At 39.4% G+C, this 27,953-nt stretch overlaps 1 protein-coding gene across 1 annotated transcript in view; it reads right to left on the bottom strand.

The window, feature by feature from the left end:
- UTP20 (UTP20 small subunit processome component) overlaps positions 1-27,953 on the bottom strand; it is a 94,599-nt gene that overhangs the window by 54,134 nt on the left and 12,512 nt on the right. The window contains exons 12-22 of the mRNA XM_082850109.1: positions 27,036-27,214; positions 22,176-22,331; positions 21,944-22,032; positions 19,897-20,002; positions 16,265-16,415; positions 15,539-15,601; positions 14,573-14,731; positions 13,378-13,454; positions 12,544-12,623; positions 12,057-12,300; positions 2,326-2,511 (exon numbers count right to left, since the gene is read on the bottom strand). Of these exons, the coding sequence (XP_082706235.1) occupies positions 2,326-2,511; positions 12,057-12,300; positions 12,544-12,623; positions 13,378-13,454; positions 14,573-14,731; positions 15,539-15,601; positions 16,265-16,415; positions 19,897-20,002; positions 21,944-22,032; positions 22,176-22,331; positions 27,036-27,214 (1,490 nt within the window). The remainder of the gene's footprint in view (positions 1-2,325; positions 2,512-12,056; positions 12,301-12,543; positions 12,624-13,377; positions 13,455-14,572; positions 14,732-15,538; positions 15,602-16,264; positions 16,416-19,896; positions 20,003-21,943; positions 22,033-22,175; positions 22,332-27,035; positions 27,215-27,953) is intronic.

The following is a 27,953-nucleotide window of genomic DNA, read 5'->3' as shown; positions in this document are numbered from 1 at the left end:
AATTAGTCTTATGTGTCAACCTAAGTTGCAGTACCCACTTATGTAACAAAACACTAATCTAGGAGTTGCAATGAAAATATTTTGTACATGTTGTTAACATCTACAACTAGTGGACTTTAAATAAAGGAGATTACCTTCAATAATGTGGATGGGCCTCATCCAATCAATTGAAAGCTATAAGAGCAAAAACTGAGGTTTCTCAGAAAAGGAATTCTGCCGTAAGACTGTCACACAGAAATCCTACCCTTTGAACTTCACATTCAAGACTACAAGCATCAAATCCTGCCTGAGTTTCCAACCTGCTATCTGCCCAACAAATTCTGGACTTGCTGGCTCCTATAATCACGTGAGCCAATTCCTTAAAACAAATCTCTCCACACACACACACACACACACACACACACACACACACACACACACACACACACACACACACACACACACACACACCATATATATCTCCATTCTACTGGTTCTGTTTCTCTGGAAAGCTCTGACTGATACAATGTCTCTGTAATTACTTATCACTGAGCCTTTTCAGTTTTACAAATAAATTTTTAAAATCTTCTATTGAAACATATACGCTTTCCCTCAACATTTATTATTTTTTATGTGCCATGTAGCCTTCAGGAGACAAAGAGAACAGGAGCTAATTTTCACGTTCTCATTAAATACTTGCCAGTGAGGAACGTGTTCCATGGATTATAAAATTGGGCTATGAATATACTGAGATGGCCCCAAGAATGTGATTATCCATTTACTTACATTTTCAATGATGGGGAATGCTAGCAACATTCTAGGTTTGGCTACAGGGGGCAGGAAAATTAATTAAGACATGGAACTTATTTTTAAAGAGTTTTTAATTTACATAGATGATTTATAAAAAAATTAGTACCCAAGGCAAGGAGCAGCACCTGATTAGAGGTATGAACAGCTGTTATCAAAGCTTGAAGGTGGGTAAGATAACTTCTAGTTTAAAAGACAGGAAGAGCTTCAGTGAAGAAGCAGAATGAGAACTGTGCCTTGAAGTATGACTAGAATTTCACTTGGCAGCAATGAGGCAAGGGGACTGCAGAAAGAAGGACATAGCAAAGGTCCAGGGGTGAGAATGGAAGAGGTATGAATGCATGAATAGCTTATTCGTTTATTCAACAAATAAACACAAGGACAAACCTTTGGATAGCTGTTATGCTGAAGGATACAAAGACGAAAAGAGCAATCTCTGTCTTAGAGGAAGTAGTAGGGGATAGAATGCTCAGAGTTGTGAGAAGGTAGGAGCAGAGAAGGAACTATGGTTCCATGAAGCTTAGCCATGATCTTAGTATATAAACCCTGTGCTTTATATACTATTTCCATTAGCTGGCAGCCCTTCTGTGCTTGGCAGACTTTTGTCTTGCAGCTTCAAAGGTGCCCTCCCCTTTGTAAAAGTCTTCCCTTTGTGATAGAATTAAGTCATTTTTTTTTTTACTGTGCTCCTGTAACTCCTTTAAAAATACTTTGTTAAAATATTTCACCAGGCATTAGACTGAGCTTCTAGCTCTGCAGAAGCTAGGTACCATTCATCTCTGTTGCCCAGCACTTAGCAAAAGGACCTCGATACAGTTGCTGAGTGATGAGCTAACAAATGGCTCATGGGAAAGACTCAACAAATGTGCATATCAGATTGAGATGTAAAGTGTTAAAATAACACAGCAGCGCCAGTCTGGTGGATCTCTGACACCCCAATTCAGACAATATTCAAGTAAGCTGGAGTACCTTCTGAAAGCAGAGTCACTTCTTTTTTCTAACGTTTCTAACAATTCAGGTAAATGAATAAACCAGAGAGTCAGAAAGAGAATGTAACAGCATGGAAAAAAAGAAAGCCAAAAGTAATCAGGAAAGAAGTCAAAAGGCAAAGTTAAGAGTGCTGATGCGCTTATTTATAAGGGAAAAGATGTTCCATTCTGTGTTGCCCCAGCACACGAACATAATGTCCCAATGCTATGAAAGTGAATGACAAAGGTCAAGGGCATTTAACTGCTCCAGGCCCCAGTGCTCTCATCTATAAAAAGGCACTACAATCAGATGACTCCAAAGTTCCCAAACTCTTAACATTCTGTGGCTAAACAAGAAAAAATAAATAGTAAGCAAGCAAAGAAAAAACTCAGAACACTGGCAGTTTTCTTCAGGTTGTAAAAGAAAATCTCAGGAAGATTCAGCACTTTGGTAAATAATTATCTGAGTAATTCATCTCGTCCCAGACTATTTCACAGGAGGTCACAAGAGGTCTCTTCCCGCTCCTCCTGGATCCATGGATCTGTAATCTTTCAGCAACACTGAACTTACTTGGTTGCAGCTCTTCTTGTCTTTTTCTTTTGTGAGGGTTCATCTTGGGGCGCCAGCTCTTCCCCCAACTCTTCATCCTCTCCGGCAACAGGTTCCTCTTCTATTTCCTCTGCCCCCAGCCCTCTGCCTTTTCTTCGCAGATCCTGGGTTGGTGCAACTTGCAGATCTGCTGGGTAATACTCGTTGCTACAGTGGAAAGAGAGTAATATGAAACAGATGAAGCTAAATATCCTAAATGTTTATGACAGATGTATGTCCCCAGTTCACAGACTCACACACAGAAGAGACATCAGAGGCACCTTAGTCAAGCATCTTCTACAACATTTAAACTCAGCCCCTCTTAAATACCTAATTTGACAAGTCAATCACTAACTGCAGAAGACAGCCACTTCATTGTTACACTGTTGAAAATATTTGAAATGTCTACTTTGGACTAAGCTGATATCAGCCTCCCTGTCTCTGGAACCACAACTTGGGGAGGAGGGGATAGGGGTAGATTATATTATAGTATTCAGTCCTCCAGGTATGACCTGGTAAGACAGGTGGGACTATCAATTCATTGCTTTCGAGGGAAGCCACAACATGACACAGACTCAGACTAAATGTCCAGGCAATGAAAAGCAGTCAGGCTTTACATTTTGGCTCCTCTAAACTAAGCTTGTGCAGTTGGTATTCACATTTGTTCTCACTGAATTCCATCCTTTTAATTTTGGTCCATTGCTGTAGGTAACTAATGCCATCTTGAAGGCTATCATTCAGTGCATTAGTTTTGTGTCACTTTGGTTCATTCATCCAACAATTATTACTTTGTTGTCTGTTTTGTGCATGACACTGGGCTATAGATATAAGGAAACTGATCAGATAGACTTTAAAGTCCTCACTCAAAAATACACTGATAGGGACTTCCCTGGTGGCACAGTGGTTAAGAATCCGCCAGCCAATGCAGGGGACATGGGTTTGAAACCTGGTCCGGGAAGATCCCACATGCCATGGAGCAACTAAGCCCGTGTGCCACAACTACTGAGCCTGCACCCTAGAGCTCGTGAGCCACAACTACTGAGCCGTCGTGCTACAACTACTGAAGCCTGCGTGCCTAGAGCCCATGCTCCACAACGAGAAGCCACTGCAATGAGAAGCCCGTGCGCCACAACAAAGAAGAGCCCCCGCACGCAGCAACTAAGACCCAACGCAGCCAAAAATAAATAAATAAATAAATAAATAAATTTAAAAATACACTGATGCAATACATATTTGAGGATAGCATCCTACCAGCACACCTGGAAGAAATACACTATCGGTTAATACACAACACTAAACCTAGAAGGCTGAGACCCTACCATACTCAATGCTATACTCTTAGCTAGCAGGATCTTACCCTTAATAAATAAAAAATAAATGAATGAATGAAATGAGCAAAGTTGTCCTTTAAAAACTGCACCATTATCCATTTAAAAACGTGTGTACTATACTCTCAGCCCTCAATTAACCACATGACATATTAACCTTTACCTCCATGCACAGCATGTTCACTCATTCATTTATTACATAATTCATACAAAGCACTTATAAGAGTGTCTAACACACAGCAAGTACTATTAAATGTCACCTATCACTGAGATACTGTTGCTATTGTTAGTCATTCATTTCTGCTTCTGGTTTGGTTCTTCTCAGAGAATGTTTACAATGGATTCACAATTAGTCCTAATATCAAATTATATGAAACATATTTAGAAGTATAAATTTATAACCCCCCAAATTAAAAGCCCATAATATATTTCAAAGTCAGAATTAAAGGTGACCTTTGGGTTTTTCATTAGTTTGGATCATTTACAAAAGTATTAGTTATAGGTGATCAGTGCCAATTAATCTTCAACATTTTTAAAAAATTGTGTCTTTTCAGTCTTTAAGTTTTCTTAAACTCAGAGACTCACATCCTGTTACAGGCTCTGCCCTCCATCCACACCTCACAGCACCTTGTGCTACTAGAGGAAGGTCTTTACATTAAGCTAAGGAGTAATTTATTTCTTTGGGGAAAAACTTGAAAAATTAACATGATAGGAACTTCATATCCTACTAACACCTTTAATACCGGCTTGCATAGGTACAGCCCCTTGCAATTCACAAAACAACTGATAAACACTACATGATCTTCAAAACAAGGCAAGGAAGCTGAACGTCACTGCTTTTGTTTAGACATAAAGCCCAAAGACCTATGTGAAAAAAAGAGAAAATCATTACTCTTCCACCACCATATCTACTGACCTGTGTGCATCTTTGCTTGTAACCTTTCCCAGAATGAATTATCCAGGCAAACCTCTTCACTTATGCACAGAATCCTGTCTCCTCCTGCCTATTCAAAGGCAGGGCTCTCGCGATTTTATCCCCTCTCTTTCATTACCCATTTCCCCTCCCTTATGGATCATTCATGCTAGCATCGCCTACACACAGGCTGTTTAAGCTCAACGTCAACCCAGACAACAACGGTTCCCCTTCTGCTCCCACACCTCCTTCCACCTACGTCTACTTCCTTTTTTCAAGAACTGCCCACACTTGCTGTTTCCATTTTTCTTCTCCATCTTCTCTTAAGCCATTTTAATCAGAATGTCATCCCTATCAGGTCAACCAAAACAACTCTTGTTAAGGTCACTTCCAAAGCCAATGGTCAATACCTTTTTTTTTTTTTTAATCTATCATGACAAGTGAAGTTTATTCCAACGATACAAGAAAGGTTTAACTTTCTAAAGTCAATCAGTATAGTTACTTACATTAAGAGAATAAAGAAGAAAAAAGCATACAACTAACTTATTAGATACAGGAAAATAAGTGGAAAATTTTCTCACAAATTAATGATAACCATTTTTTTTTATACAGCAGCTTCTTATTAGTCATCAATTTTATACACATTAGTGTATACATGTCAATCCCAATGGCCCAATTCATCACACCACCACTCCCACCCGCCTGCGGCTTTCCCCCCTTGGTGTCCATACGTTTGTTCTCTACATCTGTGTCTCAATTTCTGCCCTGCAAACCAGTTCATCTATACCATTTTTCTAGTTTCCACATACATGCGTTAATATATGATATTCGTTTTTCTCTTTCTGACTTACTTCACTCTGTATGACAGTCTCTAGATCCATCCACGTCTCAACCAATGACCCAATTTTGTTCCTTTTTATGGCTGAGTAATATTCCATTGTATACATGTACCACATATTCTTTATCCATTCATCTGTCGATGGGCATTTAGGCTGCTTCCATGACCTGGCTATTGTAAACAGTGCTGCAATGAACATTGGGGTGCATGTGTCTTTTTGAATTATGGTTTTCTCTGGGTATATGCCCAGTAGTGGGATTGCTGGATCATATTGTAATTCAATTTTTCGTTTTTTAAGGAACCTGAATACTGTTCTCCATAGTGGCTGTATCAATTTACATTCCCACCAACAGTGCAAGAGGGTTCCCTTTTCTCCACACCCTCTCCAGCATTTGTTGTTTGTAGATTTTCTGATGATGCCCATTCTAACTGGTGTCAGGTGATACCTCATTGTAGTTTTGATTTGCATTTCTCTAATAATTAGTGATGTTGACCAGCTTTTCATGTGTTTCTTGGCCATCTGTATGTCTTCTTTGGAGAAATATCTATTTAGGTCTTCAGCCCAGTTTTGGATTGGGTTGTTTGTTTTTTAATATTGAGCTGCATGAGCTGTTTATATATTTTGGAGATTAATCCTTTGTCCGTTGATTCATTTGCAAATATTTTCTCCCATTCTGAGGGTTGTCTCTTCGTCTTGTTTATGGTTTCCTTTGCTGTGCAAAAGCTTTTAAGTTTCATTAGGTCCCATTTGTTTATTTTTGTTTTTATCATTACTCTAGGAGGTGTACCCAAAAAGATCTTGCTGTGATTATGTCAAAGAGTGTTCTTCCTATGTTTTCCTCTAAGAGTTTTATATTATCTAGTCTTAAGTTAGGTCTCTAATCCATTTTGAGTTTATTTTTGTGTATGGTGTTAGGGAGTGTTCTAATTTCATTCTTTTACATGTAGCTGTCCAGTTTTTCCCAGCACCACTTATTGAAAAGACCATCTTTTCTCCATTGTATATCCTTGCCTCCTTTGTCATAGATTAGTTGACCATAGGTGTGTGGGTTTACCTCGGGGCTTTCTACCTTGTTCCATTGATCTACGTTTCTGTTTTTGTGCCAGTACCATGTTGTCTTGATTACTGTAGCTTTGTAGTATAGTCTGAAGTCAGGGAGTCTGATTCCTCCAGCTCTGTTTTTTTCCCTCAAGACTGCTTTGGCTATTCGGGGTCTTTTGTGTCTCCAAACAAATTTTAAGAGTTTTTGTTCTAGTTCCGTAAAAAATGCCATTGGTAATTTGATAGGGATTGCATTGAATCTGTAGATTGCTTTGGGTAGTATATTCATTTTCACAATATTGATTCTTCCAATCCAACAACATGGTATATCTCTCCATCTGTGGGTATCATCTTAAATTTCTTTCATCAGTGTCTTATAGTTTTCTGCATACAGGTCTTTTGTCACCCTAGGTAGGTTTATTCCTAGGTATTTTATTCTTTTTGTTGCAATGGTAAATGGGAGTGTTTCATTAATTTCTCTTTCAGATTTTTCATCATTAGTGTATAGGAAAGCAAGAGATTTCTGTGTATTAATTTTGTACCCTGCAACTTACCTAATTCATTGATTAGCTCTAGTAGTATTCTGGTGGCATCTTTAGGATTCTCTATGTATAGTATCATGTCATCTGCAAACAGTGACAGTTTTACTTCTTCTTTTCCAATTTGTATTCTTTTATTTCTTTTTCTTCTCTGATTGTCCAGGCTAGGACTTCCAAAACTATGTTGAATAACTGCAGTGAGAGTTGACATTCTTGTCTTGTTCCTGATCTTATAGGAAATGCTTTCAGTTTTTCACCATTGAGAATGACGTTTGCTGTGGGTTTGTCATATATGGCCTTTATTATGTTCAGGTAGGTTCCCTCTATGTGCACTTTCTGGAGAGTTTTTACCATAAATTGGTGTTGATTTTTGTCAAAAGCTTTTTCTGCATCTATTGAGATGATCATATGGTTTTTATTCTTCAATTTGTTAATATGGTGTATCACATTGATTAATTTGCATATATTGAAGAATCCTTGCATCCCTGGGATAAATCCCACTTGATCATGGTGTATGATCCTTTTATATGTGTTGTTGGATTCTGTTTGCTACTATTTTGTTGAGGATTTTTGAATCTATATTCATCAGTGATATTGGTCTGTAATTTTCTTTTTTTGTAGTATCTTTGTCTGGTTTTGGTATCAGGGTGATGGTAGCCTCATAGAATGAGTTTGGGAGTGTTCCTTCCTCTGCACTTTTTTGGAAGAGTTTGAGAAGGATGGGTGTTAGCTCTTCTCTAAATGTTTGATAGAATTCACCTGTGAAGCCATCTGGTCCTGGACTTTTGTTTCTTGGAAGAATTTTTTCTTTTTTTTTTTGTGGTACGCAGGCCTCTCACTGTTGTGGCCTCTCCCATTGCAAAACACAGGCTCCTGCCGCGCAGGCTCCGTGGCCATGGCTCACAGGCCCAGCCGCTCCGCAGCATGTGGAATCTTCCCGGACCAGGGCACGAAGCTCTGTCCCCTGTATCAGCAGGCGGACTCTCAACCACTGCGCTACCAGGGAAGCCCTGTTAGAAGATTTTTAATCACAGTTTCAATTTCATTACTTGTGATTGTTCTGTTCATACTTTCTATTTCTTCCTGGTTCAGTCTTGGAAGTTTATACCTTTCTAAGAACATGCCCATTTCTTCCAGGTTGTCCATTTTATTGGCATAGAGTTGCTTGTAGTAGTCCCTTAGGATGCTTTGTATTTCTGCTGTGTCTGTTGTAACTTCTCCTTTTTCATTTCTAATTTTATTGAGTCCTCTCCCTCTTTTTCTTGATGAGTCTGGCTAATGGTTTATCAATTTTGTGTATCTTCTAAAAGAACCAGCTTTTAGTTTTATTGATCTTTCCTATTGTTTTCTTTGTTTCTATTTCATTTATTCCTGCTCTGATCTTTATTTCTTTCCTTCTGCTAACTTTGGGTTTTGTTTGTTTTCCCTTCTCTAGTTTCTTTAGGTGTAACGTTAGATTGCTTATTTGAGACTGCTCTTGTTTCTTAAGGTAAGCTTGTATTGCTACAAAATTCCCTCTTAGAACTGCTTTTGCTGCATCCCATAGGTTTTGGATTGTCTGTCGTGTTTTCATTGACATTTCTCTCTAGGTATTTTTTGATTTCCTCTTTGATTTCTTCAGTGATCTCTTGGTTATTTAGTAACGTAGTGTTTAGCCTCCATGTATTTGTGTTTTTTATGTTTTTTCCCCTTTAATTGGTTTCTAATCTCATAGCACTGTGGTCAGAAAAGATGCTTGATATGATTTCAACCTTCTTAAAGTTACTGAGGCTTGATGTGTGACCCAAGATGTGATCTATCCTGGAGAATGTTCCATGCACACTTGAGAAGAAAGTGTAATCTGCTGTTTTTGGATGGAATGTCCTATAAATATCAATTAAATCTATCTGGTCTATTGTATCATTTAAAGCTTGTGTTTCCTTATTAATCTGTCCATTGGTGTAAGTGAGGTGATAAAGTCCCCCACTATTAGTGTGTTACTGTCGATTTCCTCTTTTATAGCTGTTAGCAGTTGCCTCATGTATTGAGGTGCTCCTATGTTTGGTGCATATATATTTATAATTGTTATATCTTCTTCTTGGATTGATCCCTTGATCATTATGTAGTGTCCTTCCTTGTCTCTTGTAACATTCTTTATTTTAAAGTCTATTTTATGTGATATGAGTATAGCTACTCCAGCTTTCTTTTGATTTCCATTTGCATGGAATATCTTGTTCCATCCCCTCACTTTCAGTCTGCATGTATCCCTAGGTCTGAAGTGGGTGACTTGTAGACAGCATATATATGGGCCTTGTTTTTGTATCCATTCAGCAAGCCTGTGTCTTTTGGTTGGAGCATTTAATCCATTCACATTTAAGGTAATTATTGATATGTATGTTCCTATGACCATTTTCTTAATTGTTTTGGGTTTGTATTTGTAGGTCCTTTTCTTCTCTTGTGTTTCCCACTTAGAGAAGTTCCTTTAGCATTTGTTGTAGAGGTGGTTTGGTGGAGCTGAATTGTCTTAGCTTTTGCTTGTCTGTAAAACTTTTGATATCTCCATTGAATATTAATGAGATCCTTGCAGGGTAGAGGAATCTTGGTTGTAGGTTCTTCCCTTTCATCACTTTAAGTATATCATGCCACTCCCTTCTGATTTGTAGAATTTCTGCTGAGAAATCAGCTGTTAACCTTATGGGAGTTCCCTTGTATGTTATTTGTCGCTTTTCCCTTGCTGCTTTCAGTAATTTTTCTTTGTCTTTAATTTTTGTCAATTTGATTACTATGTGTCTTGGTGTGTTTCTCCTTGGGTTTATCCTGTATGGGACTTGCTGTGTTTCCTGGACTTGGGTGGCTATTTCCTCTCCCATGTTAGGGAAGTTTTCAACTATAATCTCTTCAAATATTTTCTCTGGTCCTGTCTCTCTCTCTTCTCCTTCTGGGACCCCTATAGTGAGAATGTTGTTGTGTTTAATGTTGTCCCAGAGGTCTCTTAGGCTGTCTTCATTTCTTTTCATTCTTTTCTCTTTATTCTGTTCTGCAGCAGTGAATTCCACCATTCTGTCTTCCAGGTCACTTATCCATTCTTCTGCCTCAGTTATTCTGCTATTGATTCCTTCTAGTGTAGTGTTCATTTCAGTTATTGTATTGGTCATCTCTGTTTATTTGTTCTTTAATTCTTCTAGGTCTTTGTTAAACATTTCTTGCATCTTCTCGATCTTTGCCTCAATTGTTTTTCCGAGGTCCTGGATCATCTTCACTATCATTATTCTGAATTCTTTTTCTGGAAGGTTGCCTATCTCTCCTTCATTTAGTTGTTTTTCTGGGGTTTTACCTTGTTCCTTCATCTGGCACATAGCCCTCTGCCTTTTCATCGTGTCTATCTTTCTGTGTCGGTTAATTCTTATTCTTCATCTGACTGATGTCTCAGACACATTTGATTCCACTGTTTACTCCCTCCTTGAAATACTTCCTTCAAGGGATATTAAGTGGTCTTGGTTCTTCTATCACTCTTTCCTGGCATCCTTGGCTGATTCCTTATCTTCCAACCTCTGAATATTGCTGTTAGTCCTTGGAAATTTTCCCTCTCTACATTTAAACCCCCAGGTGTGACTTCATTCCCTGTCTCATAATTTTAAAAACCATCCATATACTTACTGATGAGTCTGAAATTTACTATCTTTAAACCAAACCTTTCCCCTGAACTTTAAACTCTACACTCAACTGCCTACTTGAGATCTGTGCCTAGATGTCTATTCAGCATCCTAAACTTAACATGTTTTAAATAATGAACTCTTGATCTTCCTCACAAGTCAGCAAACTTCTGCATTTCTGTCCATCTCAGTAAATGGTAACTCTGTTCTTCCAGTTGCTCAGGCCAAAACCTTACAGACATCTTTGATTCCTCCCCTTCCTCCTTCGTGCACCCCCCAAACCCCCATCCCACGAGTGATCTGTTGGTAAGTCCCACAGGCTAATCTAGTTGCAATTCTTCAAAAATATATCTTTTTGAATTGAAATCCTTCAAAAGTTGTCAAGGATTCAACTACCTCTCATCATCTACACTATTCCCACCTTGGTCACCATCACTTCTTGCCCAGATTTTTGCAGTCTCCTCCCAACTCTACTCTGCAGTCCCTCTGCTCTCACCACTGCTGTCCTACAGTCCATTCTCAACATGGCAGCCAGAAAAATCCTCAAGAAAACTTAAGTCATGTCATCCTTCTGCTTAAACCTCCCAATGGCTTTCCATTTCACTGACAGTAAAAAACTTAAAGGCCCTACACATATTCAGTCTCCTGTTAAATTTTTGGCCTCCCCTCCAGCTACTTTCTTCCTGGATCACCCTGCTATAGCCACAAGACTCCCTAGCTGTTCCTTGAACTAGCCTGGCTGGCTGTGGTCTGTAGCCTGCCTAACCTAACCCTACAGCATTTTCCCATGTAATGAAATGTTTCCAGAAAACATAACTTTTATTGATTGACTAGTACTAATGTGACCAGAAAACATAACTTTTATTGATTGACTAGTCCTAACATTATTTAGGACTGTTCTATATACCGCATCCCTTATCTTTAGAGTTTTAAAGCAATCTGACTCTCACACAGCATACCTAGTCAAAATAAAACAGTGCTCCAGAAAGTTCTTGTTATTCTTTGAGAGTACATTCCTCGGCATCATGGGAAACAGTCAAGAGGTTCAAAACAGAGTGGCTGAGGTTGAGTTACTGGAAAGTAATTTTCAGCCCCAGGCAGGCAAGAAAACAACAATAGGGCAAGAAATAACAAGGCCATTGTACACTGATCTAACTCGGTACGGCCTTTCTTACTTTGAAATCTGCAATTTTTTATTAATAGCGTTTGTGGGCTGGTTAAACTTTGGTTTATGTAAGATTAAGTGGTAAACAAAAGTTGTTTAGTTGTTATCTGATGGAGCCAGTGCTTTAGAGAGGTGCCAATGATTTGAAAAGATGACAGATTTAAGAAAAGAACTCAGCCAATCTGGGAATTTAATACTTTGCACCTTCTCTTCCTCACACCCTACCAGAGACATATTCCTAGGCAAGAACACTTACCTGATAAATCTCAAGAAAAGCGGGCAAAGCTCCCTGGACCGTGGCTCTACCCTTTCTGGGAATTTTGCCAGAGCTCGCCAGAGCAAAAACCGAAAATTGGTATGGTCCAGTCTTTCCTGAAGGTCGGTTTTCAATGCGAACTGCTCACGATAAAGAGTTCCAACGTTTCCTTCCTGAGTCTGCTCCCAACTTGCATCTCCAATGGACCTCTCCTCATCTCTTGTGTCATTTTGCAGCTCTTTCTCTGAAAGAAAAAAGGTCATCATAACCACTAGAGAAATGTTAACAACTACCCTATGTGTTTCTGCCAGTAATGGCATTCCTTTCTCTAGTAATACAAGCAAATGATAACAGTATCCAAAGGTTATCAAAGATAATACATTTCTCATTTCTGCTTTCCAATTTTATGTGTAATTAAGCAATAGAAATTAAACAGTTAAACAACCATTTCCTCCCGCAGCCCCCTCCTTCGTATCCCTTTACATACCAGCATGTGTAGCTGCTTTTTCTAGATGTTCATAGTAGACTTTCCAAAATTGCTTATTTTCCATTTCACGTGCATGAGAACTAAGAGTAAAGATCATAAAATAAAACCCGTGGTATGGACCCTATTTTGAGATATCTCATACAAAAAAAAAGTGAAAGGATATAACTAAAATACTAATTAAGTTATCCCTGAATGTGGGGTCGTAAACAACTTTTGTACTTTATTTTTCAAAATGCCTGTTCTGCTAAGGTCTAATATTTAGGGTTTTGAGAGGCCACACATAATATATTTCCAATCTGACAAAAAGCTAGAGTAGGCCCTCTGAAGACAAATGCCTGCAGAAGGACAGATTTCTATAAATGAGGCACAACATATGTATTTTTTATGTCATTATGAACGTCCTTTTTAGAGCTAAAGAGTTTTGGATACTAGAGAGCAAGGGTTTTAAATTAAATTTTTAATTTTTAAATTAAAGTTTGGCTCAATGACTCAATATATATAAATAAAAGCATACAATTATTATACAGTACTTATTACTGTAAAAAGAATTCAATAATACAGGTGTATAACATAAAGTAAAAAGAGAAAGTTCTCCCAAGTTATTTCAAAGTACAGAGAAACATATACAAAACAACTGAATTGTCAAAAACTTGGCATCAGATAGAATAAGTAATGTTTATTTTTTCTTCACCTTGTCCCACAAAGGCTTTAAGGTAGCTATAAATACCATACACACCCATTCACTTAAATCACACCCCAGAGTATAATACTGGCTCCATCATCATTCTGCAGTTGTGAAAGCACAACAGCTTCATCCATTTCACCCAGGCTTACCTTATGAGTTCAATAACAGGATCCCAGAGAGCACTGAAGTTAACATATAACATGCCTAACAGATAACGAAGTGGCACCTGCAAGCATAGGAAATTAGTTTAGATCAGCACCAAAATGCAAGGATCCTGACTTGGACAACCTGAGGTTTGGAAAGAAGCTTCTGCTTTAAGAAAAAACTTGCAGGTGCCAATCCAAAATTCAGGTACAGTAATTTTCCTCCTCTTCCCAAAATGTCACTCACTATTTACAGAGAAGAATCACTTAAGAAAACATAGTATTCAAACTCACTCCAGATGTTCACGAATAAAGGATATATTTGAATAAACAGATTTGACTCATGATTAACTTCATTCCTAACAAATACTGCCATCACCTGACAAGACAAAACTTGAACGGTAATCAGTAAAGCACAGGTGCCAAAGAACCCAGCAAAGCACTATGGGAATGGCAGCGGAGGCTTTATGAGCAGATGTGTGAGTTCTCAAAACCAGGCATTAAAAGAGTTCAGTTCAGAGGGTCTGAAGTTTTCACAGTCGCCTTTTGGAATGACAGTCACTGTTACTAGCATCCCCGTGCACTCAGGAAACATCATGTAAAGTGGTAGTTCTATTATTATTTGGGGGTGGGGTGCTTGTGTCTACCTTAGCAGCAGAGTCCCTTTCCAAATGGAACATAACACAGGACGCTAATATACAGAACAGGTTAAGAACAGAACTGCTCTGCTTGAAAGGGGAATGCCTCCACTTGGCCTTCTTCCCAAAGGAATAGTGATGTATCCTCAAGGGTCATGGACAGAAAATCCCTGATACAAAAGGTAGAGGGCTGACGTCCTGCAGCAGTGAACAAATCTGGAGAAGAGTATCAGGCTGTCAACTTGACCTTGTTCCTCCTGCTGCCACCTACTACCTACCCTCACATACTACACACATACTCAGGAGAAGGGCGGATAGTAAATTATTTCTACTGTTGAAAAGGCTGTAGAGCCATTTAACTCAAAGCATTGAACAGAACTGGGTATTTACTTAGTTTTAAATTCTTTTTTTATAATTCTTGCTTTTAAAAATTCTTTCTCTCTCTCTCTTTTTTTAAATTTTTTGGTGACTATTTAGTATGCTTCTCTTTTCTCAAATGCCAGCTAAACAGATCTTAAAGTATAAACTGAGTTAAAAAAAAAAACCCCAAACACTGTTTTTACCTCCTGTAATGGCCCATCAGGGACTGCAGTCTGTACCACATCATGTCTTAGTTTTCTCAAATGAAGAAGCTTCTCTCTGTAATCATTCACAGTTGCTGGCACAAGTTCTGCCTGGCGTAATATAGCAAAGACAGACTGACGCTCTGAGAGCTCGTCATCCTGAACAACCAGAGGAAACCAGGAGGCAGGTCAGTATTTTGATTTTCCAAAAAGAACATTAAATGTAAACAGAAGTCTAAAAAAGAAAAACTGGCATATGTTAATGTTTTAAATTAAATAAGCAACACATTTTTTGAGTAAATGATTCATTCTTCCTCACATCATTTACTTTTTGGTAGATAATTTAGGTTTAGTGTCTAGCAGAGACATGACAAGTAAAAAACAGGAAAGTAATTCTCAAAATCACTCAAGTTGACTGGCAATATTTTTTGAAATACAGAAAATGTACATATACTTTCACTGTACAATTCTACTTCTAAGTACAAGTAATTTCTACTTCTGGAAGTAGTCATTTGCATTATTGAAATGTTTCCCTGAACAAAGGTATCTGTGTAAGGATGTTCACGGCAGTATTATTAGAAATGCTGCAAAACTACCAACAAACCCACCTAAGCATCCATCAAGAGGGAACTGGTTAAATACCATATTTTAAACTGTGGGGCACTATTCAAACTTCAAAAGAAATGAGGTAGGGCTAGAGGTACGATATGGAAAAACTTGCATGACACCATTTGTTTAAATTATGTGTGTATATGCAAAAAGTCTGAAAGAATAGTCACCAACTAACTATGGATTTTCAGTGGTGGCCTTGCGGAGGGGATGGGAATAAGAATGGCAAAAAGTTTTTTTCAAACTTCGTGATAGATATTTACACGGTATTTGAATTTTTTGCAAAATTATCATTTTGGAAAACAATATGTCAAGTTACATTTTTTAAAAGTTACCCAAAATGAACAGTTAAAATACCTCCATTAATTCTGGAAGCCGAACCTCAAAGTGGTTTAGGATCCTTATTGTCAAAAGCCGAATCTAGAGAAATTAAAAGGCATGTTTCAAACTCCAACTATTTAAACATAAGAAACTGATTAAGAGTCAGTGAGACCTAAGTTTCATGGAATTATGAAAGATATACCACTTGTCAGAGTAATATATGTTTATTCTATTCCTTATTTCATATTCAACACCAACCAACACCTTATTCAAATGGTACTTGGAACAATTAATGACCAGACTAGACTGAGAAGATAAGGTTGCTCATAAAACAGTGCTGCTTCTTTGAACTATAACACTATAGGCATCTCTGTAAATAAGCGCAAAGAATCTGATTAAGCTTACAATTCCACTGAAATTAATGATTTTTATTTCTAAATAACATGTTCAGGTATTTCTATACACCTGAATGAGCAGCAGAATCACCTACAGAGCTTTGAAAAATCATGCAGATATGTCACTTCCACCCTATGCCTGCAGAATCAGAATTTGGGGGTGCTGGGACCCGGAATTTATATTTTTAGTAAGCGCCCCAATTAATCCTGCTGCAATCAGTTTGTAGGTCAGTGTTTAGGAATCACTGCTTTAAATAGAAACCACCCCAAAGCAGCATTTTCTGATTAAGGAGCTCTGACAACCGCTGGCAATACACGCATAAAACAAAAGATGAGAGGCAGAGAACACACCACAAAACCGTAGTACCTTGGATATGCCAGTTGAAATGTTTGCTCGTAACTTGGGAAATAATTCCATTAGAGCTTCCTCTGAAAGTGGCCCCCTGCAGCCACATAAGGATAATCTCTGATAATAAAGATCAGCCAACAGCAACACAGACGGCTCCAAAGGAAACTCTCTGCAACGAGATATTTATCAGATCCAAACCGTACCATACACCACAGAGAACTTAGGCTCTACTAGAAACCACAGAAAATTATCACTGATGAAAGAAATGTAAGAGGGAACAGGTGCAAGTTTTACGTGGACATGTAGCATCACTTGAGACATGAAGAATCTGAGGTCCACCAACAGTGAGCCACACGCTCGAGTACAGACACAGCCAGAGGCAGAGGCAGGATGATAATACGGTGTTTTGACTGAAGTCAAATGCTGTCTTTTCAATCCACATACTCATAAGTGACAGTGACATAAGGGGGGGTATATACTATTCACTGAGTGTTTTCTATGTGCCGGGTACTGAGCTATGAGGGAAGCAGTACAGAGCAGGGGGCCGGCACATCAGCTCTGGGGTAGGGTAGCCCAGGCTTGAAGCCAGCCCATCATCATCATCATCCTTGTAACCCTGGACAAGCCACTTAACCACTATGTGCTATCCTCCAACAAATATCTACTGAGTATCTACCATGTACCAGTGACTTTTCTAGATACTGGCTATAGCAGGAAACCAAGGAAAAAGTCCCTATCCTCCTGGAGCTTATATTCTAATAGGGGAAGGTCACCTCAGGAAAAGGAGGCTGGACTGAGAGACTGGTGCGTGGGGGAGAGGGCGAGAGGGCGAGGGGGTGAAGAGGAGTGCTGTCTGATATGGGGGTGGTCACGGAAGGCACAAACTGAAGGAAGTCAAGAAGAGAGCCAAAAGGCACCTGGAAGAAAAGCATTCCCGGCAGAGGGAGCAGCGACGCCAAGTCCCAGACAGGTGTGCTTGCCTATGTGAGGAGAATCGAGGAGACCAGTGCAGCTGGAACAGAGTGAACGAGGAGGAGTGGCTGGGGACGAGGTCAGAAGCCAGGGCCTAGATTACACAGAGCCCCGAGGAACATGATGAGGACTGCGGGTTTTATCCTGAGTAGGCTGGGTACCACGAGAGCAGGGTTTCTCAGCAGTGGCTCTGCTCACGCGGGCCAGGCGACTCTTTGTTGTGAGGCCGTCCAGTGCACAGCAGGGCGCTCCTTACCCACCACACCCCAGTAGCAGTCCCCAGCTGTGATGACCAAAAACGTCTCCAGAATGGCCCGTGGTTGAAAATCACTATTTCCGAGGGTTGTTGGCAAAAGAGTGACATGTTCTCTTTCACGGAAAAGAATCATCCTTGTTGTTGGGTACAAAACAGACAGCAGTAGGGCAAGGATGGAGGCAAGGAAACTCGTTAGGAGGCTACTGCATCATCCAGGTGAGAGATGGAGGTTGAGACCAGACTGGCAGCGGGTGCTGAGCAGCTGGGGTTCTGGATTTATTTAAGAATTCGAGTTCCCCCTTCTACAATGTTAACAGTACCTATACCTCAGGGAATTGTTGTGAGGATTACAATAATAATGTAATAATAATGTACGGAAAGTACTCAGAAGAGTGACCGGCACATAATAAAAATTCAATAAATGCAATTTGTGTATTGTTAACGCATAGTCTAATTCAATCTCCATGAGGGAAGTACTGCTACTCCCTTTTGAGAGAGAATAAAGTTGAGATTAACTAACTTACTCAAGGCTATCTAGCTAGTAAGTGATGAAGACAAGGTTCAAATCCAGGTTGTCTTGGCTGTGAAACCTCTGGCGTAACCAGTAGCTAGCGCAGCACCCAGCACTGAGGCCTGCATCTACAACTTTCACGAATGAAAACTTGCACTGCCACCCTCCAAGCTGATTCGCTCCTATTAGAGGTTTCTGGGCCTCCTAGGTTAAAAGCACCTGCCCGGGAGGCCAGCTGGCCTTCCACAAGGGACAGACAAATCCCACTCTGTTATGCGTGCTTTTGTTTTAAAACCTCCACAGATGCCTTAAATTGTTCCCACCAAAGCATACAGTGTGAGAAGTTTAAATAGAATGACTTAAAAAAAAAAAAGGGGGCTTCCCTGGTGGCGCAGTGGTTGAGAGTCCGCCTGCCGATGCAGGGGACACAGGTTCATGCCCTGGTCCAGGAAGATCCCACATGCCGCGGAGCAGCTGGGCCCGTGAGCCATGGCCGCTGAGCCTGCGCGTCTGGAGCCTGTGCTCCGCAACAGGAGAGGCCACAACAGTGAGAGGCCTGCGTACCGCAAAAAAAAAAAAAAAAAGGGAACACATATGGAATATGGTAAGTAGGAAGACAACAAAGAAAAACTCCTCCTTAAAAAAATTTAAAGCAATTCAATTAACAACAGAGCGACAGTAGCCTTGCCCAGATTGGGGAATGTACAGAGATTCTGGATTACTGCACTAAGTCTCTTAACTGGTCTCCTTTATCCTCCTTCAGTCTCTTCTCGATATAGCAGCTTAAGTGATCCTACTTTGGCCTACGCCACTCTCCTGCCAAAAACACCTCCTGTGGCTTCCCCTTTCACTCACAGTAAAAGCCAAGGCCCTACAATGGCTAAAGGTCAAACACTGCCTGCCACCACGCCCCCCATATCCTCCTCTCCTCCTACCCTCTCCTCGCTCTACTCAGCTACAATAGTTCCTTGCTGCTCAAGCAAGGCACCCACACAGAGCCTCGGCACTCATATCTTCCCTGGGTTTGGGACAGAGCGCCCCAGGTTCCAGATATCCCATCCCCAGGGCTTACTTCCTTGCTGCTTCTGGGTTTCTGCTCAAGTATCTCCTTGGTGAGGCCTTCCCTAGTTAAAACTCCTATTTGTCCCCAGCCTCCAGACTCTCCCTGTCCCGACTTTACTACTGTCTAACATGCCATATATTTTACTTGTTTATTTTGTTTAGTATATCTTCTTGCTAGCGTGTTAGCTCCATGAAGGCAGGGAATTGTGTGTTTCATTTACTGTGTCTCCCAGTGCCAAGAACAGGGCCTGGTACATGAGAAAAGCAATGAATACTTATTGAATGAAGTAAATGAGCAAATCTGTTGTTAAAAGCATGTAAATAAAACGGACTAGACTCCAGAAACAGAAGCAAACTACTTTACAAGATTTCTAGAACGCCTGACCTTTAGAAAGGGTGCCAAGCCGAGCAATGAATGGCTCTCAGTAACGGCCTGTGCCATGATCCAACTCAAAATAAACTTAAAAAACCCAAAACTGGATTGCTTTGGTATGTAGTAAAAGGACCACAGGAAAGTTTTCTGAAGTGCTAAGTGTGTCAAGCCGAGAAACACTGAAAGCAGAAACGTGTATGTTGGAGCCACGGTGCCATGTCACGTGACCAGCATTATACACCCACTTCACTCTGCAACACTCATTTACATACATAGTAAAATACCCTTTCACAAAGATGAATCTGTATTTAAAGACTGTATCCAAAAATGTTCTTATTTTAACTGGAGGATTTAAATCAATAATAAATTTCCTACGGGAATACAACTCAGGTAAAAAATAGATCCAAGATTTTGCCAACACAGAAGCCTTTATATTTCATTCATTATTAAGCTGAATGTAAGATATGTTTACTCACAATACTAAATTCTTCACACGTTCCACAGAAACCAGATGAAGAAGTTCAGAAGATTCTTCCAAACTTAGCAGAGTATTTACAGCTTGACAAAGAACAAATAAGTTTCCTTAAGGCAGAAAAACAGGAGAAAACACATTATTTCTTTGACACAATAACTACAGACATCTCATTTTACCTACCACTTGGTATTTATACAGAGTTCTTAAAGTGAATCTGTACCTTCTAAAGGATTATCTGTCAAATGTCAGAATATAACAGAAAGGAACTGAAAAGGGGTTCCAAGTCTTATATTTTAACTTTCTTAAGAGAAAAATATATTCAGAAATAGAGAATAAAAATGTATGTTCCCTTCAACTGAGATCAGGAGAAAATTCAATGGTTCTACCAACTGGTATTATCAAAATCAGAACTTTTGAGAATAGACTTAGACTTTTCAAAAGCTAAGAAATTATCTTTGTGTAAAACTCATGTTGATTTTATGACTCCAATTTATAAGAAATCACATATCCAATGGCTACTACGTATAACGGACTCAATTTATATTAATTAGATAATCACTTATTCCTAGACCAGAGGTTGGCAAACTATGGCCCACAAACTTGCGGGTAGTCTGTTTTTATATGGCCGGCAAACTAAGAATGCTTTTCACATTTTTAAAGCGTTGTTTAAAACAACAAACAAACAAACAGAATATGCCACAAAGACTGAATGTGGCCCACAAAAGCTAAAATATTTACTGTATTGTCCTTTACACAAATATTTTGCCAACACCTGCTCTAGTTAGAAAAGGGCTATCCAGCAGAACTTCCTTTCTGCAGTGGTAGAAAGGCCCTATACTTCTGCCAAATGTCCTCACAATCCAATATGGTAGCCATTCGCCACATGTGGCTACTGAGCACTGGAAATAGGGCAGGTCTACTTTATTCTCTAACATGTCTGCTTGGTATCTAACACAGAACCTAGCAATTAATATTTAAATGAATGACTACTATACACATGTGTTAGGAAAAAAAATACCATGCTAGAATAAAACAAAATACCTACTATTATTTTCTTATTTTTGTAGCAAAATTTTTTTATTAATCTTATTTTGATCAAAATACCTACTTTTAAATTGCTGTTCTCAGCTAGTTGGGGGAGTTGGACAAGTATACAACAGGAAATGGTGTTTGGGGCAGGGCAGTCTACGTCTGCCTGGATGAGTCATGAAGACCTTTCTAGAGGTACTGTGTTTGAGCTGAGTTTTTTTTTTTTAATTTTATTTATTTTTGGCTGCATTGGGTCTTTGTTGCTGCGCGCGGGCTTTCTCTAGTTGCAGCGAGCGAGGGCTACTCTCTGTTGCAGTGCGCAGGCTTCTCATTGTGGTGGCTTCTCTTATTGCGGAGCATGGGCTCTAGGCGCGCAGGCTTCAGTAGTTGTGGCTCGTGGGCTCTAGAGCACAGGCTCAGTAGTTGTGAGGCACGGGCTTAGTTGCTCCGCGGCGTGTGGGATCTTCCTGGACCAGGGCTCGAACCCGTGTCCCCTGCATTGGCAGGCGGATTCTTAACCACTGCACCACCAGGGAAGCCCTGAGCTGAGTTTTGAAAGCTAAGTACGAGTTCACCAAATGATGAAAGACCTAGAAAGGACTCCAGGCAGAAGGGACACATGTGCAATGGTAGCCAGAGGGACATACAAGAAAGTGTCTGGCTCTAGGTAAGCAAATGCCTGGAGCACAAGTGTATACCAGGGCTAGACTGGGCGTGGAAGACAGGAACAAGACACAAGCTGGGACTTGAAGTTGAGTCTGATTTCTTTGACCATGGCAGCCTTCTACTACTACACCTTTGGACTCAGCAAATGTTCAGGCTGTCCTGACTTTGCCACCATATTATGAGGTACAAGGGTAACGCCTCCATCTCAGCCTCTTTTTTCCCTATTTACATACAGGGGGTTCTGCCAGAACACAAGACAATGGCAGTACTATTCTCTGGTATCCATGTGTCTGCAGTTACTCTGGGTGTGCCAGAAAAGACAGACAAGAGAACAAATGGTGACTGTAACTGACCTTTTCCAAAGCTCCCTCTGTCAACAGTCATGAAGAGTGACTCTATGAAGCAGGTGACTAGGGGTATCACCTTCTCTTTCTCCAGGGGTCTGTCCAAGAAGTGGGGAGAAAAAGGGAAATGCTCAAACTAGCATTCAATGGCTTTTTCATGAAATGGCAAAAAATGGCTAATAAATGTTTTCATCAGCTTGCTAAAACACCTTTCACAATTAAACACAGTTGATTTTCTCACCTAATATGAGGTAACACGACAAGGGCCGCCCAAGAGCATGAAAGGTAAGTACTCTCTTTATTTGGGGGTAACTGAATTATAGATAAAAGATGATCTAATACTGAGATCTGTTCCTTTCCTCCCTTGGATCTGGTCTTCTTCTGCCTTATACTGGATCTGAAGGAAGAAAAGATAAACAAATATTTAAAATGAGAGAGGATATAATCGCTCTAGCCCTCTGAAGTTTGAAATAAAATTGGTTCCTTTCCATGCATGGAGCATTAGTGGGAAGGAAGGAACTGGTGGTGACAGTTGAATACAAATAACTAAACAAAAGTGACTCATTTGCTGATTTTTCAGTGACAGATTTTTTCAACCCCATTGGTTCTATTTTCTTCTATTTTCTATTTTAACTTGCTTCATAACTTAAAGCAACTCTCTTCCAGTTTTAGGTATTATTTCTGAATTTTGTGCTGATGGACATGTGTTTAAGAACTGGAGAGGTAATTTATTGGCATGAACTGACTTCCTCCATCCCCCCTTTCCTTTCTGACATGAATTTTACTGCTTCACAAATGTGTAGAATGATGTTGCAAAGGAATCACAGTGAATTTGACAAATGTCACTAAAATGATTATGACTTAGAAGTAACTTTTGGACTTCCCTGGGGGTCCAGTTGTTAAGACTCCACTCTTCCACTGTAGGGAGCGCGGGTTCGATCCCTGGTTGGGGAACTAAGATCCCGCATGCCATGCGGCCAAAAAAAAAGCAAGAAGTAACTTTCTCTGAGGCTTTAATCTGATAAGTGGTTACCCAACATTATTTTCTAATATGACATTCAATTTTACGTATCTGTTACTTTGGCGGTATTCTTGTTTGCCTCTATTTTTGCCAATGAACTATACCTCAGTCCTACTTAAAAGACAGAAATCCAGTGGAAAGAAAAGTCACAGAAACAATAAGTAAATTGATCTGTTTTTATAATTAATCCTCCATGTCCAGTTTGGTTAACTTATTACAGAATAGAAGTAGAATATCAGGTTTTCATTCCTATACCTGTTAATCATTAAAGTTAACCAAAAAAGTTGCATTCTCTTTTGTTTCATACTTATCAGGATACTGAATGCTTGGAAATTATGAGAGATAACTAAGTGAATTTTACTGGTAATTTCTGAATGTCACTGTACCTTGATATACAGTCTTTCTAGTATTAACCATGACTCAATAATCGGAAAAAATCTTACAAATAAAATATTGAGATGCTTTAAAAAGATGAGTCATTAGTTGCCATGTCATTTCCCTGCTTCGTCACACCTGCCAATGAGGTCCTCCAATAAAATCCATATTCACCTCATCCTGTAAGGCCTTGGGTGATACGACCCTCTCCTCCTTCACTCACTTCCTCCCTCCTCCTTACTCAATGCTCTTTACCCACACAGGCTTTCCTTTTGTTCCTCAAACACACTGGGCTTATTCCCATCCCAGAGCCTTTGCAGGAACGCTTCCCTCTGCCTGGAAAGCCTTTCACCCAGCCTTTCTTTGCCAGGTTGGATCCTTCCACCATTACAATCGGACCAAAGGTCCCCTTTCTAGACAGGAGTAGTGCTGCCTCTCTATCTACTCTGTCTCAAAGCCCTGTTTTATTTTTCTTTTTATCACAATCTAAAATTAACTTGTTTGTTTATCTGCCTCACATGCCTGTCCCCCCAAGACTGTCATCTCCCCCAAAGAAGAAACCTTTTTCTTTATTATAGCCCAGTGCCTAGAACAGTGTCTGATACAATAAATATCTGTCAAATGACAGAATAAATTTATCTTCCCAAGAGTCTTTTCACATCTATTATCTCCTTTTATTCTCATAATAAATCTGTGAGATGAGTGGATGGAGTGTGATCAGGAATATTCAGACAAAGGTGACCATTCACATATTATTCTACAGGGTGATGGAAGTTTTCTTAGACAAAGAAATACAGAACCTGTGGCACTCGCCTTAAGTTAATATGCTTACATTTATTAGGAATGATAAGGGAACTGGTTTCCTGATCTATAATTTCTAGAGGCACACCCACTCAACTATTTGAAAGATAGTAAGCAGAATCCTCTCAAATATTTACATAAACTTTGTTTCGACTTCCAAAGAGTATGTACTGTTTTTAATGAAATTGAGAAAGTAATCCATAGACCTTTTAACAATTCAAACCATGCAAAGGTTTATAATCTAAAAGCTAATAGTCACTTCTTTCTTCTCTTTACCATCCTCGTCATAAACAAAGATAACAGTTTTGTGTCTCTTTAGGGGGTTGTCAATTCTCCCCAAATTGACCTAGACTTAATGCAATTCAAAACAAATCCCAGCAAGGTTGTTTTTTTTTGTAGATATAGACAAGCTTCTTCTAAAATTTATACAAAAGGGCAAAGGACCAGGAATAGACGAAACAATCTTGAAAAAGAAGAATACAGTGAAAGGATTTTTTTTTAAGATTTCCAGATTTATTTTACGCTATAGTAACAAGATTGTGGCATTAGAGGAGGACAGACACATAGATCAATGAAACAGAATAGAGAGCTAGAAACAGTCCCATACATTTATGCCCAGCTGATTTTTGACACAAAAGCAAAAGCAGCTCAATGAGGAAGAATAGCCTTTTCAACAAATGTTGCCACAGCAGTGGACATTCAGAGGCAAAAAAGGAAACTTGACCCAAACTTCACACCTTATATAAAAATTAACTCAAAATGGATCATGGACTTAAATGTAAAACATAAAATGATAAAACTTAAAAAAAATAGGAGAAAATACTTGGGACCTATAGTTAGGCAAACAGTTCTTAGACTTGACATCAAAAGCATTATCCATAAGAGGAAAAGTTGATACATTGGATCTCATCAAAATTTAAAAATCTGATCAGTGAAAAATCTTGTTAAGCAAAGGAAGACAAGCTACAGACAGGGAGAAAATATTTGCACCATCACGAAGCAGACAAAAGGACTTGTATTAGAATATATAAAGCACTCTCAAAACTCAACAGCAAAGAAACAATCAAATTAGAAAATGGGCCAAGGAAATGAACAGGTATTTCAGTAAAGATGATATGCAGATGGAAAATAAGCACATGAAAAGATGTTCAACATCCTTAGCCATTAGGAAAATGCAAATTAAAACCACAGTGAGATAGATATCACTATATCCTATCAGACCGGCAAAAACAAAAAACTGAAAATAACAAATACTGGTGAGGATGCAGAGAAACTGGATCACTCATGCTGCTGCTGGGAACGTAAAAGGGCACAGTCACTCTGGAAAACCATCTGGCAGTTTCTTATAAAACTGAACATGAAAAATAAAACGAAGCAACAAACAAAACTACAACAACAACAAAAAACTCCAAAACAAAAACAAAAACCCCAAAATTGAACATGCCCTTACCCTATAACCCAATAAGTCCACTTTGGGGCATTTATCTCAGAGAAATGGAAAGCTGTGTACATGAATGTTTATAACAGCTTTATTCATAATAGCCAAAAACTAGGAATGATCTAGTTATTCCTTTCAACAAGTGTATGTTTAAACAGACTGCTACATCCATTACCATGGAATACTACTCGGGAATAGCACACAAAGACGCTCAACATAAAAAGGAATGGATAACTGATGCACACAACAACTTAGATGGGTCTCAAGGGAACTGTGTTGAGTGAAAAAGCCAATCTCAAAAGCTGTACTGCATAATTTATATAATATTCTTGAAATGACAAAATTGTAAAAATGGAGAATAAGATTAGTGGTTGCCAGGAGTTAGGGATGGAGTGGGGAGTGGCAGGGTGAGTGTGGCTATTAAAAAGTAGCACAAGAGATCCTTGCAGTGATGGTACAGCTCTGTATCTTGACTTTGGTGGTAGTTGTGAATAGACATGAGATAAAATTGCACAGAACTATATATCCATATACATGCAAACACAGAGATGAGTGATGTAAAACTGGTAAATCTGAATAAGGTTGGTGGATTGTACCAATGTCAATTATCTGGTTGTGATATTGCACTAAGCTTTTGTATTGGGTTGGCCAAAAAGTTCATTCAGGTTTTTCTGTAATCATGCGGAAAAACCCGAACGAACTTTTTGGCCAAGCCAAATAAGATGTTGCCACTGGGGGAAACTAAGTGAAACATATATGGAAACTCTCTGTCCTATTTCTTATAACCACACATGAATATACAATTGTTTTAAAATAAAAGGTTAAGAAAATTAATAGTGACTTCTTTCTTTCACTTACCACGCTCTTGAAGTTAAATAACCTGTTTCTGTATCCTTTCACACGTGTTCCTATGCTTATATATACTTTTGGTTTTAACTTTGCAAAATGGGATCATGTACTCTTCTACAACTTGGTTTATTTATTTTTTTAAATTTATTTATCTATCTATCTTTGGCTGCATTGGGTCTTTGTTGCCGTGTACAGGCTTTCTCTAGCTGCGGCAAGCAGGGGCTACTCTTCGTTGCGGTGCGCAGGCTTCTCTTGTTGCAGAGCGCGGGCTCTAGGCATGCGGGCTTCAGTAGTTGTGGCATGTGGGCTCAGTAGATGTGGCTTGCGAGCTCTAGAGAGCAGGCTCAGTAGTTGTGGTGCACGGGCTTAGTTGTTCCACGGCATGTGGGATCTTCCCGGACCAGGGCTCGAACCTGTGTCCCCTGCATTGGCAGGCGGATTCTTAACCACTGTGCCACCAGGGAAGTCCTACAACTTGCTTTTTTCACATAACAATGTATCACAGACATCTTTCCAGTTAATACATGTAGATCTTCAGTTTTTACAGTATTCTGAATGCATTATTTTTAAATGGGTAATCCTACCAAGAATACACAGAATAAAGACTTAGAACTTACCCCACTGTCTGTTCTGAGAAAAGCAGAGGGTACTTCTCAATCGCCATGGAGCCAGTGGTGGGAGGTGCTGCTTTGTTCAGAATGAGTTTGGCCAAAATGGCCAGAGCTTCATCTTTGACTGCAGCGTCATCAGTCAGGAAGCAATTCTCAATATACAAGAGAAAGCTGGGTAGAAAAAGCTAAAAATAAGAAAGAAAATCACACTTATTAACAACAGATATAAATTTCAGAACACCTAATGAAGAGAAGATTCTAACACTTCCACAGAGAAAAAAGAGATCATAAATAAAGGCTCAGGAATCGTAATGACATCAGACCTCTGCAAAGGAACGGTGGAGGCCAGAAGACAATGGAGCAATGCCTGAAAAACTGAGGGAAAACGACAGCATCTAGAATGCTGTACCCAGCGTACTGGTGATGTAGTTTGAGGAGAGAATAAAGACACTTACAGATGCACTAAATCTCAAAATTTTACTTCCATTCACCCTTTCTCAGGAACCTCTGGAGAATGTGTTTCATCAAAATAAGAGGGGAAACTACAATAAGAGAAAGACACGGGACCCAGGAAACAGGAGAGAGGCAAGTCCTAGTATGACATCTGTGCAGTGGGCAGAGAAAGCAACATGTTCAGACTTGAAAGGCTCTAGGAGGAACGTCTCCTAAAAAGAAAAGAGAAAAGCAAAGAGCTGCCAAAATTCTGCCCGTTTGCTGCGTGAAAGGCATTCTGTGATGCTGCTGGCAGACCCACCAGCAATTTCAAGTTACTAAAGAATGAGGCAATTGGTAGCTTCAGGAAAAACGAAAGGGTATACAAAAAAGGAAATGTAATTATAAAATACTCCTTGATTATAGGGATTAAGTGTTTGATGAATATGAATTCAACCAAAATTTATAATGTAACTCTGTTGAGCAGATGAG

The sequence above is a fragment of the Leucopleurus acutus genome (assembly GCF_964270905.1).
Source record: "Leucopleurus acutus genome assembly, chromosome: 11".
Classification (NCBI taxonomy): Eukaryota; Metazoa; Chordata; class Mammalia; order Artiodactyla; family Delphinidae; genus Leucopleurus; species Leucopleurus acutus.
This window is presented reverse-complemented; position numbering and strand designations above follow the sequence as displayed.